The sequence below is a fragment of the Agrilus planipennis genome, unplaced genomic scaffold (genome assembly GCF_000699045.2).
Source record: "Agrilus planipennis isolate EAB-ADULT unplaced genomic scaffold, Apla_2.0 scaffold4, whole genome shotgun sequence".
Classification (NCBI taxonomy): domain Eukaryota; kingdom Metazoa; phylum Arthropoda; class Insecta; order Coleoptera; family Buprestidae; genus Agrilus; species Agrilus planipennis.
Genome location: NW_020442463.1, coordinates 1,918,421 through 1,937,005, shown reverse-complemented (window position 1 = coordinate 1,937,005; position 18,585 = coordinate 1,918,421). Strand labels below are relative to the sequence as shown.

The 18,585-nt window shown below is 34.8% G+C and overlaps 1 protein-coding gene across 1 annotated transcript in view; it reads left to right on the top strand.

The window, feature by feature from the left end:
• Window positions 1–18,585, top strand: part of LOC108735984 (blood vessel epicardial substance-B-like) — a 61,551-nt gene that overhangs the window by 2,205 nt on the left and 40,761 nt on the right. The window contains exon 2 of the mRNA XM_018468230.1: window positions 6,128–6,569. Within this exon, the coding sequence (XP_018323732.1) occupies window positions 6,136–6,569 (434 nt within the window). The 5' untranslated portion in view covers window positions 6,128–6,135. The remainder of the gene's footprint in view (window positions 1–6,127; window positions 6,570–18,585) is intronic.

Here is an 18,585-nt window from a genome sequence, read left to right as displayed (position 1 = left end):
AATGATTTATAATGCCGCATTGTTGTCGTTAAATAGAGTGAGCGTGACGCTATATAGAGTGTAATATTGTATAGAAAACAATGTAAACCAACCAAAGTCAAGCAATTTCGACGTTTTAAGGAGTTTGTCATTAAATCGAGTGACGTTATAAAGAGTTTACACTGTATTTAGAAAGGTGTTATTAAAATTAAATTCAAAATGCTGTGGTAGGTAGTAATACTTACTCAATGCACACCCCTAATTTTCTTATACATGTAGCGGAAAAGACACAACTTTTCCGTATAAATGTTTTGAGAATCTCTCTTACTTTACTTGTGATATCCGTAACGCGTACAAAGCTTTGGCTTTGGCACCAGAACAATCCCTAAGCGACATATATGGCAATTACTTTAAGTGTTTATGCGAACAAGAAAACTGAACATGCTGCTAAAAAGCAGGTGACAATTAAAGACGAATGTGACGAAACATTGTTGTGCAGAGAAAAAGATTCTATTACAATAGCAGACAGGAACTCCTTGGACTAGTTTTAAAAACGATTCTTCGTTCTATAGCAGAACATCCCATTCATTTTCTCGTTAGGAGGTGAGAATTCTCAGTGGACGATACCGCGAGACTGCAAACAAATAATAAACATTATATTATTTCTCCCTTCATCCTCAAGTGGCTTAGAACCCTTTTTAATACTTCATGTGTATTGCACGCAAGGTTAGATCTAGAATTTTGAGCTAAGAGGTTCAATCAAAATTTCTTTCTTTCCTTCAGGTTTGTGGTGGAATTTCGTAGTATTATTACTTTTATACAAATTATAGTGTGATACATCTTCAATTAATTCCTCCGGAGAGATCTGGTATTTTATCTTGAATATACGGAAAAACTAAATAATAAATATATCACCATATGCATTTTCAATATTTCAGTTAATTACATAAACATCAATTATAAAAAGACCGACTAAGTGCAAACTTGTATTAGGTATGTAAATTGTTCGGCCGTCAAGGGAATTGAGTCTCGAAGATTTTTCTCGCTTTTTCCGAGTATGCTTTGTTTCCCCCAAAATAGTTTAACCATAAATTTACAGTTTTCGGATTTTTCCCTTTATTTGTCTTATAAGACATTGTTTCTTAACAAATTTCGTGATTGTCTACGGGAAGTGTGCCCCATACAGGCTTTGATTCCCTTGTAAGTGTCAATATATACGTCATAAACGGCTATATCCTTTGATTGCATTGACCTAGAAGTTTGATTTTTTCAAAGTTCTAAGGGATGACAGACTTGTGGATTTGATATGAATTTCAACTTGATACTTCCACGCGCTCTTGACAAAAAGGGTCTTGACAGACAGGCAACAAACAGACAACGAAGTGATACATACATTAAGGGTGTTTGTTGTGAGAAAATAAATTTTAATTGAAAGAGTTCTTTCTGGTATTCTCACTTTACACGCCAAATTAATTGCGAGCAAACTATTTTATGTAAATGATAACGATTGTTGTTTTAAATATTTAATAGTCAACACTTAACTTACACGTAGAATTAAAATAAAACTAAATAAATAAAATTAGATGTAAAAGTATAAAAGTAGGCTCTATGATTGAATATGAATTGATTGTTGCTTGTTGATACTGTTTCGATACTGATTTGATACTGATTTGATACTGATTTGATACTGATTTGATACTGATTCGATACTGATTTGATACTGTCTTGATACTGATTCGATACTGTCTTGATACTGATTTGATACTGTCTTGATACTGATGAAAATGTGTATTATTAATTACTTAAATAGTTTCGCCAGTGGGCGTTAACAATAACATTGAGGGTGCAAGGCGACCCTGTCAGTCAGGTCAATACCCCATTTCAGGTACAGACAAAATACGTGAATTTAAATTTGGAAATTACAGTAATATAGCGAACGTGACTTTACAAAGGAAGAAATGTTACAATAAGATAGTAGAATACATTAAAAAATACTGAGATTACTGTTTGCATTTGATAAATAATATATACCTGAAAATTGTAGGTAAATAATAAAATGAATAATAGAATTGAATTTGTATACAAATAGAAAATAATACTTAAAATTTCCGACAATAATAAAATTAGTATGCAAAATAAAATAAAACCTATAGTATTGTAAAGATGCAACAAAGGGTTTCTGTTTTCCTTTTGAGGAACGGAACCCTAAAAGCTCTGAGAAAATGATTATCTAATTCGATGCATTTAGCACTTTTTTGAAATCGTCAAACCCGGTTCTTGATATATATATATATAATTTAATAATGAAAAATGCTGTCAAAATAACATTGGCTTAAAAAAATAATCAATTACTAACAAAAACGCAAAAAACATCAGCGTAACGTGATAAGGGGAAGGAGGTGTAAGGCCTGCTTGAGACTTGAAAGGAGGGAGGGGTCGATCTAGTGGAAAACGGCGTGACCTGACATATGAATGCCTCATAAGGGAAAAGAGAAATGTTAGATTCTGTATACATTTGTGCTATGTCTGTTTATGATAAAATGGTTATCGATCAATATCAGATACTAAATTATTTTAGTTTATTTTTTATTAATATTCTCTTGATACCTTCCCATATCACAATAATATTACGTCTATAAGCTAAACGTTGTCAATTCAGTTAGAGAAGTAGACACCTTAGTAAGGCAATTGTTTATCGTATGAAACACTTCAATTAGAGGCAGATATCAGTAGATGACGGTATACTATCTTTATCATTATTTTAGTAAAATGGAATATACCTTAAAAAATACTTTATTTCATTTCCTGACAATTATTACGAAATATATAAAAGATTTCATTTACTGCATGTGTTATTCTTTTTAAAGTTATAAACAAACCCATAACGCGTAGATATAACTTTAATGCCCTTCTCGAAGTTTTGAAATATCAACAGGAAATATTGCTAATATTGGAGAAGCTTCGGTGCTTAAGTGATTTTATTACTTCGCTATAGAATATTTCGTTTTGACATTTATGAGAGCTCATAAATTTACATATTTATAGTCACAGGAATTCCTTCTGAAATTCTAATTTTTTTATTCAATTGCATTAGGTTTAATGAGGTAGGAAGAATAGTAAAAGCGGGATAACCGGCTTTATTATTCGATACTTGGTAGGATCCTTAAAACAGTACCGGATCCGTGGAACGCCGGAATTAACCCGGGTACCCTTCCCAACTCTGTATTTGTAGAGGTAGTTTAGAATGTCGTGGGCCGTAATCTTGACTTGCGTAATGACAAAACTCCGCCTATTTATTTAATGTTGATCGCGCAGGGTCGTGTCGCCTTTAATAAAAAGAAGTCACTTCTATGCTCGCGAACGGTTGGTTTAGAAATTCGAAAAAGGTTGTTAAACGTGTATGTTTGGAGCGCAGCATTGTACGGGTTCGAAACATGGACAGTGGGCGCTGCGGAAAAGAAAAGGTTAGAAGCCTTCGAAATGTGGTGTTATAGGCGAAGGATGATGATATCGTGGGTAGAAAAGGTTAGGTTAAAAGAAAGAATAGGAGAACAGAGGACTATGTAAGTCAATAAAAAATAGGCGAGATAGGTTAGTATAATACCTTCTCAGGCATGAAGGTCTAGTCAGAGACATATTAGAGGCAGAAACAGGAGTTAGGAGGGGTAGAGGTAGACCCAGGTTATATTACTGTTCACAAATAGTTAAGGATGTGGGTTGTTCTATCGTAGTTTTAGGGAAATGCGAAGTTTAGCTCAGGATAGGAAAGAGTGGAAGTACATGTCCAACCAGTCTTAGGACTGACACCCTATGATGATGATGATGATGATAGCGAAAAATGAATATGGTTGTCCTCTAACCAATTGAACACAAATGCACCCAAGTTTTGATTGCTATCGAAACGATGGCATCCAAGTTCTCATTTGAGTGGCTCAAACATGTGATGGTAACGTAGTGGCATATCAGGGTTAGAGGCGAAACGTTGAAATATTTTTAAATGAATTGATTTCAGTTGTCTTGCATCAAAGGTGTATGTGGCCGAGGGTAGTCACGGAGAAGAATCACACTTTCTCTCGTCTTTTTCGCCAAAACGTCAGTATTGCTTCGTCAAGAAGCGGATAGTAATAGGTTGCGTTATGAGGAAAATCAACCATGACATTATCGGGACTGGATCGGGGATCTAGTGAGGCGTACCTTATTATTATTATTAGGCCATTGAAATGAAGATATCTAGCACTAGGCTGTATATGATTAAGTTCTGTTGAATAACAGGAATGACATATTAATATTTTTAAATAAGATTTTATAAAATAAACCTTTTTTATGGTCTAGTGGCATGATTCATTAGAATTTATTTTTACAATAGGAAATTATAAAATTTTCAAAGTATTCGAGAGTTACACGTACTATATATATTATTTTATAGTTATTATATTATACTCCATTTATATAAATCCTAATTCGGATGCTAAATGAGGCAGTGCTATATGAAAGCTACATGAGGCGCCTATAGGTACCTACATATACTGACGGAATTAGTGGAATAATCTGATCGGGACTACAGGTTTTGTTAGATGAGGCCTGGATTAATGAGACACATCAGGCCCACATTATGTAGAGTCGTTTTCTGATGTGGCTACCCTACCAAATTTCTGCTTCGGATCTTTGCCTGCAGAAAGACAAGTTCTGGCTTTTCGGGGTGGATTTTCATCGATTTTTGCCACTCCATACTGACTTCTTTAGATTCCCGGATATAATTTAGTACCCACGTCTCATCGCAAATTGATCGTTTGCGGCTTAAAAAACTACCTCCCTGTGCTCGATATCGCGCCAAACACCGTTTTGATTACAACTGAGACATGGAAACTTTTGAGCACAATTGCTTAGAGATATAATCACATTTATTTTCCGATAATTCCATTCTGTTAAGAAAAAGTATATTGCTAAAAGGGGGAACTTCGTCGAAAAATAAAGTGTATTCTAAAATTTCCTTACGTATTCAATAAATTAATTAAAATGAAATTTTCGATATATTTAATGTAAATAATAAGAAATACAAAAGGGTTTTGTATGAATTGTGTTATAGGACTCTACAAAGCCTCAGTATGACCTCATTTAAGGTTTGCAATACTGATTAGGATACGAGAAACTGTCGTAATCTGTGGCATGCTTAAGAAGGTTCACAAAAGATTTTTATAATATTTATCTTTATCTTAAGAAAAACAGTATTTATTCTCACATGACTTCATATGCAAGGATTTTGGAAATGTTTAAGATTCAGTGATAGCCTAACAGAAGGGTAGCAGGCGTTGTTCTTTTTCTCTATAGCGTGGTTAATAACTTGAAATTATAAAGAATGTTCTTTTATCAACAAGCTCAAATTTAATGTCCTTAGATTAATTTGAGAAACAATAACCCAGTAGGTACTATCTCCCTTAAACATAATGCTACAGGAGTGCAATGTGGCCATACAAAAGCACAGTGTAGATATTTTCAATACTAACCCCTATGAAATTAAACAACTTATTAGAACAAATCGTAAGTGAAATAGGTTAGATGAGCTATTTGTCAAATGTTTATCTCTTTTGAGTCTAAATATTTTTAGAGATTCTGTTGTTTATTGTAAGTCGTACTGCTACCAAAATTAGTATTAATGGTATTTAAATAGTGCAATATATTTAAATAATAATTAACTTTGTGCATGCTCTTTGTATTATAGGTGAATAATTTAATTTAATGTCGCGTAATTTAAAATCCCCGCTCAACATTTTAAATTCCTTTAAATTTTTGCAAAAGAATGCTTCGTCAACTNTATACATATAAAGTGTTACAAGTGTTGCAATGAATTCAGTAAATTCCAAAATATGAACCCTACGTTTATATTGATACAATAGCTATTTTAACTTGCATTAAATGTTTTTAATCGGAGTTGGTAATACTATCACTGGTCAATACTACGCAGACTTATTGCAACGTGTCGCGTAATTTAAAATCCCCGCTCAACATTTTAAATTCCTTTAAATTTTTGCAAAAGAATGCTTCGTCAACTAAATGTAAATAATATTGTATATAAAAATAAACATGGAAAGAAGTATTTCTCCTTAAAATGACTTGTACGCCTCCTCTCATCAATCCCTTTCGTTTACAGCGATCATTATGGAAGTTCTTATGATACAATCGAGAGAACACTTCAGGCAGGCGGTTGTAAACAAGACGAAGGACACGATCTTGAACGTGACAAAGAGACAGAAAGTTCCAGGTGTCGTTATCAATACGAACAGAACGTCAGGTAGGATTGGAAATAACTACGGTGGATATTATCAAAACAGAAGCAACGAAACGGAGCTGGCTATGTGGAATAACACCACGTCGACGGCAATAATGAACGTCACCGAGCCTTCCTCCGACTTTTTGGAGTACGACTTCAGGATGTTGAATGCTACAGTTGCAAGTGGTGTCGCGGGCGACGAATCCTGGCAGTGCAAAGAATGGACTCCAGCACAACACAACCTCTTCCAAACTGCCAATTTTTTCTTTGCTGCAGCATTTCTTGTACCTAGTAGCTTCAAGCAAAGTATACTTTTAGTTCGGTAAGTATTGACTTTTGTAAATAAATAATAATTAACGACTACCCGAGATAAAAATATTCAGTCTCTCAGAGTCTCTGAAAGCGAGACTGGAGTCTCCGTCTCTCATCGAGTCTCCCTGGTGTCGCTGAGAGAGACTGTCAAAAAAACTGTTTAGCGTCTCTAAACGGGAGACTCGAGTCGCTCATAGAGAGATCCTTATTTCGTATCTCTCTCTGAACAAGAGACTCAAATCTCTGAATGAGAGACTCGAATCTCTGAACGAGAGACTTGAATCTCTGAACGAGATATTCGAATCTCTGAATTAACAATTTTATCGTTCGAGTCTCTCATACAGAAACTGTGAGAGATCCATAAAAACACCTAGTCAATTAACTGACAGACTGTGAACGACTGTCAGAGACGCTGAAAAGAGAGAGTGAAAATTTTTGTCTAGGGAGTATGCTAGGACTGATCCCATTGCACTGCCCCTCACCTATTTACAATAACAAATTTACAAATATTTTATTGTACAATTAGATTTTAACATGGTGTCCTTTTTGGTCACGACTTTTTACCATTAGTGTTTTAGCATTTGTAGTGCCTCTCGGAAAAAAGATTCTTCAGTCTCATTATCTAACGAAAATGGCTTACCACGCAAGTATTCTTTAGGTTTCGAAAACAGTTGGTAATCGCTATGAGCCAAATCTGGCGAATACGGCGAATGCTCAACTAATTCGAAGCTCCCGTTAGCTAATGTAGCTTTTGAAATAGCGGACGTTTGACTGTGTGCGTTATTTTGATGCAAATCAATATTTTTGGGTAACTTTCCCCGCTGTTTTTCTTCTATAAACTGCCGTAATTAAATTCATATAATAAGGATCTATAATTGTGATCCCTTTCTGCAGGAAATCTACTAAAATTTCAGCTTCAAAATCTTAAAATACGAATAACAGGTTCCATTACATTGTTTATAATGGATTAAGAATTCATCTATTGTCAATAATCTTGGAAGAAACTTTTCTTTATGTTGTCTAAACGCAAATGATCATGATTTTGATCGTCTTCTGTAGACAGGATTAATTTAATAGGTGCAGGCTTTTAATTTTGTAGCGTTAATCTGTACACAGCAGGTTACAATACAGCATTATCATCACTATCATCATAAGGTCGTCAATCCTAAGTAGGGTTGTCACCTTTTCAGGCTTTACATAAAGTACGAGGGTGGATTGATAAGTTTCCGGCCTAACCAAGAGATGACGCCACTAGGCCTACCTTGAGGTGACATTCTATAGTACCATCCTTGGATAGCTTGTAGCTATAGTTTCAGCCCGATCTCCTTGCTAGTGTAGGTTTGACAGCACGCTGAACAAGACGCCTCTGTGGTTTTCGTAAAAATGGAAAAGCAGGAAAATCGTGCTGTCATCAAATACTTTTATTTGAAGGGGTTAACGCCGAAGGAAATTAAAAAAGAGATGGACTCAACACTGGGGACATCCTCCCCGTCATATTCAACCGTTAAGCAGTGGGTTTCCGAGTTTAAAAAGGGTCGTGTGAGCACCTCTGATGGGCCTCGCTCAGGACGCCCCGTTGAGGTCACAACTCCAGATATGATCGAAAAAATTCATCAAATAGTGCTGGGAGACCGCAGATTGAAAGTGCGTGAGATAGCTGAGACCTGTAAGATGTCATATGAACGTGTGCAACATATTTTGCACCAACATTTGCATATGGAAAAGCTCTGTGCAAGATGGGTGCCGCGTTTGCTAACAGTCGACCAAAAATTGATTCGAAAAAACATTTCTACCGCAAATTTGTCATTGTATAAGCGTAATCCAAGCGAATTTTTGCGTCGATTCGTAACCGTTGACGAAACGTGGGTCCACCACTACACTCCTGAAACCAAAGAACAGTCTAAACAGTGGATTGGACCAGGGGAACCAACTCCAAAGAAGGCAAAAACAATTTTTTCGGCGAACAAGGTTATGGCTACTGTTTTTTGGGATGCAAGAGGTATTATATACATTGATTACCTTGCAAAGGGTAATACTATCACTGGTCAATACTACGCAGACTTATTGCAACGTTTGAGCCACGAGGTGAAAATTAAACGACCTCATCTGGCGAAGAAAAAAATCTTGTTTCATCACGATAACGCACCAGCGCACACGTCAATCGTTGCGACGGCTAAAATCAACGATCTAAAGTTTGAATTGATGCCGCACCCTCCTTACTCTCCAGACCTAGCCCCGAGTGACTATTTTCTGTTCCCTAATCTCAAAAAATGGCTTGGCGGTAAGAGATTTGCGGACAATGAAGAAGTAATCGAAGCTGTAAATGGTTATTTTGAGGAGCTTGACGAATCAGTCTATAGAGATGGCATTAATAGACTGGAACACCGCTATGAGAAATGTATCAGCCTTGGAGGAGATTATGTTGAGAAATAAAAAAAAAAAATTTTTAAAAACCTTGTTTTTCTTGGTCAGGCCGGAAACTTATCAATCCACCCTCGTATTTCTCGACTAAAAGGTTAAAAAAAATGTACTCAGCATAAAAATAAATTATTTTATTTTTTGTTTTTAAAAACATATTTTTTGTTACACCTAGCAGCCAGTAACAAATTGCTGTTGCTCTTAAATACATTAATAGCCTCTAAACATGGCAAACAAAGATTTAAGTAAACTAAAAGTTCATTTTTAATTAGTTTTTAAAGCTTTATTCCCGTCGTTCCGTCACTTTGCGTTCATAACAGAGAATACTCTTTCTGTAAATGCTGAAGTGGTCGGAACGGACAGCAAAAGTGACACTACTACAACAGATTTGGGAAATCAGGTTGTTCCGTAAATATGGTTTGCCTTTTTTCTGTGCAATATTATTGATGTAAAAATACTCTGAATTTAGAATAATCGCTTACAAAATTACGATGTTTACTTAAGGCCTTAAACAAAGTATTTTTGCGTACTTTATGTGTCTTGTAAAGTATAACGTACGCACAGTCGAAATAGTAAAGTACGGGTGGCAACCCTAGTCCTAAGACTGGTTGGACACGTATCTCCACTCTTTTCTGTCCTTCGCTAATCTTAACATTTCTCTAAAGCTAGAAGAATCCATATCCTTAAGTATTTGCGAAAAGTAATGTAATCTAGGTCTACCTCTGCCCCTCCTAACTTCCGTTTCTGCCTCTGATATGTGTCTGACTAGACCTTCATGCCTCAGAAGGTGTTCTACTAACCTTTCTAACCTATTTTTTATTGACTTCCATAGTCTTCTGTTCTCTTACTCTTTATAATACCTCTTCATCTCTAACCTTCTCTATCCACGGTATCCTCATCACTCGCCTGTAACACCACAACAATACAACATGAAAATAAATAATTATTTTGGTTTATAATTGCGTCAGGGGCGGAGAAAAGCAATCATTTTAAAAATTTTCGAGTTTTCCATAAAGTCGTGTTTTTCTCCAAATTTTTTGGTCGTCGGCGATCGCAACTAGGCAACCGCAATCAATTCGTCAAGACCCATTCAAAGAGTCGTTGTTCGTCAAGTAGAATCGCTGAACTTGCTGAAAATCGCTGGGGAGCAGTACAGTTGCCAGTAGTTAGCGAATTTGGCTAGTTATTAGACTAGGCGAATAATTATTCTAATAAAATAAAAAAAGATAAATAAATTTTTATTATACCAGTATATTAGTAGGTATTATATCTAAATAGTACAACAAAAACGTTATTGGTGCTTTTATAGAAAATAAAAAAAAATGAGCAGATTTTTCCCTTCTGCCTAGTAATTAGATATCCTCTAACATAATAAGGAACAGATTTTAAGGAGTAGGAAGTTTTCTATATCCAAAAAGCTACACGTGTTCATCAATATTTAATGGTACAAAATTAACATTTTGCTAACGTTCCATATTCTCCATAGCATTTAGTCGATAAGTGGAGCGATGTTTTTGTTAGGACTGGATAGACATCTACCTACAGAACATAGGCTGAACAAGGCCGAATTTTTCCTTTAATTTTTTGTATGTATTACAGGTACATACCTTTTATTTGTTAGGAAAGGGACACAATTTAATTACATTTTTCTCGTAAATTAAAGTATAAATAATAAATGGGTATGTAAAGACAACCAAGCGCTGCTTTATGTAGTACCCGCAATCCTGTTGGACTCTGTAGTAAATAGCAAAAAAGGGACCCGTACGGATTTTATCAAGTCTGACTGTCTATCCTCTTTTAACAGTTTCAGACGTAGATAATAAATGAATTTTTATACATACGCATATACGTAGCATGAAATTGCAACGTAACCCGGAATTTAGACAAATTTTACGGTAACATCCCCAATAGGGGAATTACGTTTCTGAAGTAGGCGGACATGCGCAGTAGGAACAGTGCCAAATGCAGATGGTAAAAGTCCTGAAATATTTACCAAAATGTGGGCTTTGGTGAACTCAACTGAACTCCCGAAGAGCGTATATGCCAGTTGCTCAATGGAATGAAATAGACAAAAGTTATATCAGAAAAAACATGAAATATTTCGACTGGTTCCTATTGACTTTGAATGTGATCATCGAGACCATTTGAAGGATAAGTCATTCTTTTTATTTCTAGTGCATATTTTTGGCTTCGGTAACGGAAGGATTAGTATTTTTGTAAATTTTTGAATAGTATTTCGATGACGTAGTAAAAAATAATTAGGCATTTTAAGTCCGTTTGCTTAGAAACGTAAGTTCCTCTCTTGTGGCGATCTCTTGTGCCTAGCTCTGCGACTATTCAGAAATGGATCCCATTCCGTGCTTACCATGTGATATATTTTGAGTATAGTGCCTGATGTTATTGAGAGATTGCATTAAATCATTCAACTAACATGATATCAATAATTTTAGTTCCAATTTCATAATATTAGATGAGTGTTTAGATGTGCATTTAAAATACATTAAAAAATGAAGCATACACTAGAAATTTTCAGCAAAAAAAAATAGATGTGTTACACACAACTCAAAACGATTATTTCAATCCAATAAACGCAAACGGCGAAATATTCTAGCTTTAGAAATTATTAAAGCCTTTGAGCGTCTTCCAATTGTAAACAAATAAACAGATTTTAATATATCTCCCTTCTTAAAGCTGTTCAGCCTAGTATGCTTATCATCAGCAACACTCCTGTGCTGAGTTCCTGTGACGTGGTTGATCTGGGCGTCCATTATTCTAGTGCAAGAGGCAAACGCCGAGAGATCAAGAAATTTTGGGTTCATTTAACTCATCTACTTTAATAACATTATATGTCAGCTATGTCAGACCTTCTTTGGAGTATGCGTCCGTGGTATGATTTCCTTACGCGGTAGCAAATAGCAAGAGAGTTGAAACTATTCAACATACATTCCTGCGGTCAGTTATGGTCAAAAGTAGTGGTCCACGAATTCTCTGTTCTGTTGCCTTTTTCGTATCAGGTCTCGAAACATTGAAAACGAGACGTCGACTTGTTGATCTCGCGTTTCTCTACTCGGTCTAATCTTTTGTTCTGTCTTCTTCAATCAATTACAATTTAGAGTTCGTTAACAATTGAGGCACTAGCCCCTTTCTGTTTCAAATCACTTTGGTCGGACTTTGTTCAAATAATACCTTCCTGTCAGAGTTTTTATTTTTTTTTGTGATTTGTGAAATCTTTATTTTCGCCGATATTAACAAAAGTGTTTGGAAATTTATACGGGAATATTCTACACTTATGTATATTTATATTCCTCAGAATTTCAAAGGACCTAGAGGGTACGGTATTGTTAATACAACAATTTCTTTGCACCATTTGAATATTTTCCTTTTACTAAAATTTTGAAGAATGTTTTAAGTTTAGATTTTTTTACCTTTGTAACACCAGGAAAATGTGCATTGAAACATAAGCAACGGTCTACATAATACCTGAAAGTAAATGACAGTGTAAAGTGCTTGTTCACATAAAAGGACACTTAATAGTCAATTTCGTTAGAGTTATCCTTCCTACAGTCATTTTGTAAGTGTCTCTTAAGTTTCGAAGATTCAACGATGTAGCTGAACTCCAAGATCTACTACTCTAAAACTTAAGAACAATTAAAGGAAACGTTGAAAGATGAATCAAAATATTTTGAAAATATTTAAGGAAAATTATGTCATTTGATTCATTACAAAAGTCGAAATGTTCAAAATCGTAACGTGAAACGTTTCTACATTCTTTTGTGTTAGGCCCGGATAAATTAAAAGAAAAACTAAATTACAGTTCTTTCCTATATTTTCGGATCACGACTTGCGAATATCTGTCACACTAACAAAAGATCAATGAGAAAAAATACAGCGTGTAATTATACAACACGCTACTGAAGTGAAACTTCTTTAAATACACAAACATACCGGGATAGGGGTTAAGGAATTGGTTTAATGCTATTATTTGTACACTATGAATTTAACTTTTACACTATACATGCCGGAATTGCCTGTAACGAACGTTGCATTGAAGCGCGCTCACGGCTCAAGCGATCCCCACTACGAACTCGACTACGTGGCCGAGTAGAGTGGGGACATCCGTTGCATGATTTCGTTACATAACAACTCGCATGAAACGAACTTACCCTACCGTGTGTAAAGAAGTTTCACTTCAAAAATTAAAAAATTGATATAGAACGGTTAATTTAAAAATTCGAAAAATATTGTTAAAGGTGTATGTTTGGAGCGCGGCACTGTACTGGTGTGAAACAAGGACGGTGGGCAAGGCGGAAATGAAAAGGTTAGAAACGTTTGAAATGTAGTTTTAGAGGCGATTGATGAGGATACCGTGGATAGATAAGGTTAGGTTAGGTTATGAATGAATGAAAGGGTATAAGAAAGAAAACGAGAACAGAGGACTCTACGGAATTCAATAAAAAAAACTCGCCTTTTTGGTTGGTTGGTAGGACACCTCCTCAGGCATAAAGATCTAGTCAGAGACATATTAAAGGCAGAAACAGGAGTTAGGAGGGGTAGAGGTAGACCTAGATTAGATTACTATTCGCAAATAGTGAAGGACGTGGGATGTTTTAGTTTTAGGGAAATGCGAATATTAGCTCAGGATAGGAAGGAGTGCAGGTGCGTGTCCAACCAGTTTTAGGACTGACGACCTTATGATGATTTAGTGACAGTCCATTATAACAAATCTCAGCTATTTACGTAGTTCAAAGTAATTTTTTCCTTGCTTATTTTTGTATCCTATTCTAATAACTGTTGGCGCATTATTTGAAATTTACCCTGTTGCTACTGTGACGTCTTTTTTACTACCTCTACCTTCTATAGTTTACTTCACTAAAGAGAGAACAGAATTTGGCGTATAATGCGCTGAGTGATCAGGCACAGAAAGTTCTTTACTAACATAATGAATTTTTTGGTAGAAGTAATCAATTAATTTTTTGATTAAAATATATTCATAAATGTTGGTGCGTATTGAGCTTGTGATATTATCTAAATTAAGATTGTCATATCGTTCTAACGATGTGCTAGTGATGTCACAACCAGTAATTTATTTCAATGAATAAATTGGATTTTTATTGCGAAAGCGTGAGCGAATACCTCTTGATTATTTCGTTTTATTTGGACATTGCATGCAAAAGTCCACTTACATTGTTTCTAAGGAATTATAATGTCATTTATACAAAGTTTACTCTAAATATTGAAGGTGTGTTTAGTTCCACTGATGTTAAATTTGACTTGTCATAAAACTCTGAACAGTAAATAATTACTACCATATTCCAATATTGCGCCAGACTCTCTACATTACTTCATACGTATTATTGAAGAAACATTTACAAAGCAGAAGATTATACTAAAAGGGAATCATAAGAACTGATAATGGCTAATTTTATTATTGAAATAAATCAGAGCTTTCGGATGTATGAAGTGAGGTAGTCATCATATTTAAAGTATGAGCTTTAGCACTCTGAATTTTACGACACGCAAGGTAATGATGAAAAATAAAAACATAATGGTAGAATATGAAGAAATTTTTATGAGAAAATTTTACTGAAGAATTCAAAAGTAAATTTATTCGCAGTTGTTTGCCATCTAAAAAAAATTAAACGATATTCTTTACCTAGTAGAGTTAAAAATGGGGCCTATAAATATTGTGAACCATACCTATAAATACTTATATTGAATTAAATGAAAATTAAAGCTATTTATAGTTTCACCACAAATTTTTATTAGTAATAATTGTTAACAAGTTTCAGTTGTACTATCATTATCATATAATAGAATAAACTTTTTACTATAGGATTAAAATTGAAAAAGCTCTATTTGAAGTTTAAAGCTACAGTAGAATTCGCGTTTAATGACATAAAAAGGAAATGATAAACATGTCATACTAAGCCGGCGTCATACAAAGCATAGTCTTAGAAAATAAGCAACTTAATATTTTGTTTAGTTATTTATTAGCTTAATAGAGAGAATAAGTAGAAATTGTGTATATTTATTGTAATATCAATATACATAAGAAGGGTCAGAAAATGAGCGAAAATGTTATTATTAATCATTTGAGTCACTATAGCCGGATATGATTTCTTGAGAATTAGTCATAACAAACAATATGTCATTTTAAACTGATTCATTATATCCAAACTTTCCTATAGAGCATTTAATATGAAAACCAAACTTAGCACTGTAATTACTTCATATTAAGCGGTTGGTTATATAGATGTATGTATGTATGTATGTATATATATATAGACGGAGTCAAAATGAACGAATTCCACTATATCTAGAATGAGTGAGGAGCCTATAAAGTTTAATTTGACTTACAAGGGTTCTTGTTAAATTGGAGAATCTTTAATTTATAAGCTTTCGGAATCGGACAGCATATCACTTTTATATATAAAGGAAAGAGGCATAGTGTTTGGAGGAGTATTTTTTTTGTATTTTTTGTTGGTACTGAACAATTGTTCTTTATTCTTAGGTTGGTAGCTCTCTTGCACATTGTCCAATATACATATAAAGTGTTACAAGTGTTGCAATGAATTCAGTAAATTCCAAAATATGAACCCTACGTTTATATTGATACAATAGCTATTTTAACTTGCATTAAATGTTTTTAATCGGAGTTACATTATGTTTTCTAAAAATGTTTAAATTTACGACCGATAGAGTGATAAATTTTTTATTAATGTGTTTTTAGATAGATTGTATAATATTATTATAATTATCATCATTATTAATCTTATTCAGATCTCAAAAGAACGAATATTTCTTTGGCTTTCAGTTTTGGTTATTGCTTTTATTTACGCTTCAAGGAAGCTTCCTGAGAGGTAGAAGATTCTTTTGGTGATGCCTTCCGCTTCTACAGCTTGATAGACAAAAATACGGTAGTGTCACAACTTTAGAATTAAAGACTTCAGAATATTTTCATTCACATAAAAGGGTTGCATGAAACTGCAAATATTACCGAAGTAATAAAAAGTAAATAATAAAAAGTCAATTATCGTTTATTATTTTTTTTATTTTCCATATATTCCAATATTCATTTGTTGTTTAATGCTTTGAAAGTGTCTGCAAAATGCCGGTCATAAAATTTGCAATCAGAATTTGTAAACAAGGCAAATTTAAAAACCAAAACTAACCGATATCTAGAACAACAGTTCCCAAATGGTTTTCCGGGGAACCCTGGTGATCCGTGAAAAGGTTATAGGGTTTCCGCGAGATACGATGTTTTTGTCTTAATAAAAATATACAAAATTCTGCCAAAAGCAACCGATCTGCATTTAACCATAACAACGGCATGTTTTTGATGACCAAGCCAGTAATAAAAGGCAGAACCCTAATGTTTCATTTTGTAATAGGGACGAGAACCGCTGTTTCCTGTTTTCTCAGTTATTTTGTTTGTTTATTTATTTTCATTACTACATATGTGCGTACAGACCCTGTTTGATCATGCAAAGCAGCCTGACTCATTTATTTATTTAGATATTTATCGCATTTTCCAGATGTAGCTATTGTTATTCGAGAATGTCATTAGTAACAGGCCTATTGTAGGGGGCCCGGGTTCGATTTTCATCGAGGGTGTGACAGCAGCAACAATTTTTCCACATAATTTGGAGTAATATGTAGACTGTAGAAGATAAAAATTTAGTTTCAGTTTAATGTTCAATATTAAAGATGTGCAGTTGTTGAGAAGGTTATCCCGGTTCCTGTTTCGGTTTGTATCAACTTAAAGGGGTCTTAAACATAAAACTATTCATCATCATTAGGTCGTCAGTCCTAAGACTGAGTGGACACGTACCTCCACTCTTTCCTATCCTGAGCTAAACTTCGCATTTCCCTAAAACTAGAACAACCCATATCCTTAACTATTTGCGAACAGTAATCTTATCTCTACCCCTCCTAATTCCTGTATCTGCCTCTAATATGTCTCTGACTAGACCTTCATGCCTGAGAAGGTGTCCTACCAACCTATCTCGCCTATTTTTTATTGACTTACATAGAGTCCTCTGTCCTCCTATTCTTTCCAATACCTCTTCATTTCTAACCTTTTCTACCCACGATATACTCATCATCCGCCTATAACACCACATTTCGAACGCTTCTAACCTTTTCTATTCCGCCGCTCCCACTGTCCATGTTTCGCACCCGTACAACGCCGCACTCCAAACATACACGTTTATCAAACTTTTTCGAATTTCTAAATTAACCGTTCGCGAGCATAGAAGTGACTTCTTTTTATTAAAGGCGACACGACCCTGCGCTATCCTCTGTTTTATATCCCTACTACTCCTTCCATCCTCACTTATCTGACTTCCTAGGTATCTAAAATCAGCCACTTCTTCTAATTTTTTGCATCCTGTCTTTATATTCGCTCTTTTCCTACATTTTCTTCCCTGGCATACCAGTATTTTAGTTTTACTTTTATTTATTTTCATACAGTACTGATCTATTATCAGTTCACTTTTTGTTGAGATGGAGTTTGTCCAAAAAAGGGTGTGCCAAAAAGGGTTCTATAGCAGATAAGTCAGGAAGGAAGGAGTAGTAGGTATATAAAGCAGAGGATAGCGCAGGACCGAGTCGCCTGCAATAAGAAGAAGTCACTTTTATGCTCGCCAATGGTTAATTTAGAAATTCGATATAGTTTGTTAAACGTGTATGTTTGGAACGCGGTGCTGTACGAATGCAAAACATGGACGATGTGAAATTGATCTGTAACAAAGTAAACAGCAGACATGTACTTTTGTTAAACAAGAATTTCTAGTCATCATTTTGTCGAAACTATCAGTGAATCTCAATTTTGAATTTGTTGATTATCTGCATCTCGTTATATATAGACAGTTTTAACACAATCCAAACTACCCTGGGGAGATTTGCAGCTTCTGACCCGTAACTGATTGTTTCGTTAAGTCATAGGTGGTTTATAATGCAAATAACTTATTAACATGGGTCCGTTGGTTTGAAAAGGCGATAACTTTAACCATCAAAAGTTTGTTTTTTATAAATTGTGGCGGAGGCGCCGAACATTACTAACGATTTGTGTGCAAGTCTGAAATTATACTAGGTGGCTATTTATTTGTTTCTACCTTCACTATTGTAGGCATCACATCAGAATAGTTTAAATACATGTAGTTCAACAAATGCAATAAAAATGATTTAAAAGTAATGTCGATTATTTCTTGAGCGCACTTTTTTTGAAGAATCTGTCTAGTTCTTGGGAATATTATTGCCACGATTACGATTATTTTATGCTATTTTTATCACGACAGTAGACACCCCTTTACTACCTTTATAAGATAAGAATATATTGGTTACGAAAGAGTTAACCTTGGCACGGGGAATCTCAACAATTTGCAGTGCTTGCAGAATGCGAATTGTTACTTACTCCTGTAAATATTTTACGAAATAAATAAGCGTCCATATATTCATCTATGTAGTGCACACACACCCACACGAGCAGTGTGACCGTCTTGGGTGATCTTCAAAAAAGGTTTTTGGTGATATATAAGTTTATACAAAGTTTAGCGATTTTGGAATATTCGAATAGTTCCATGCAGTATTGGCAAGCCCGATTATCA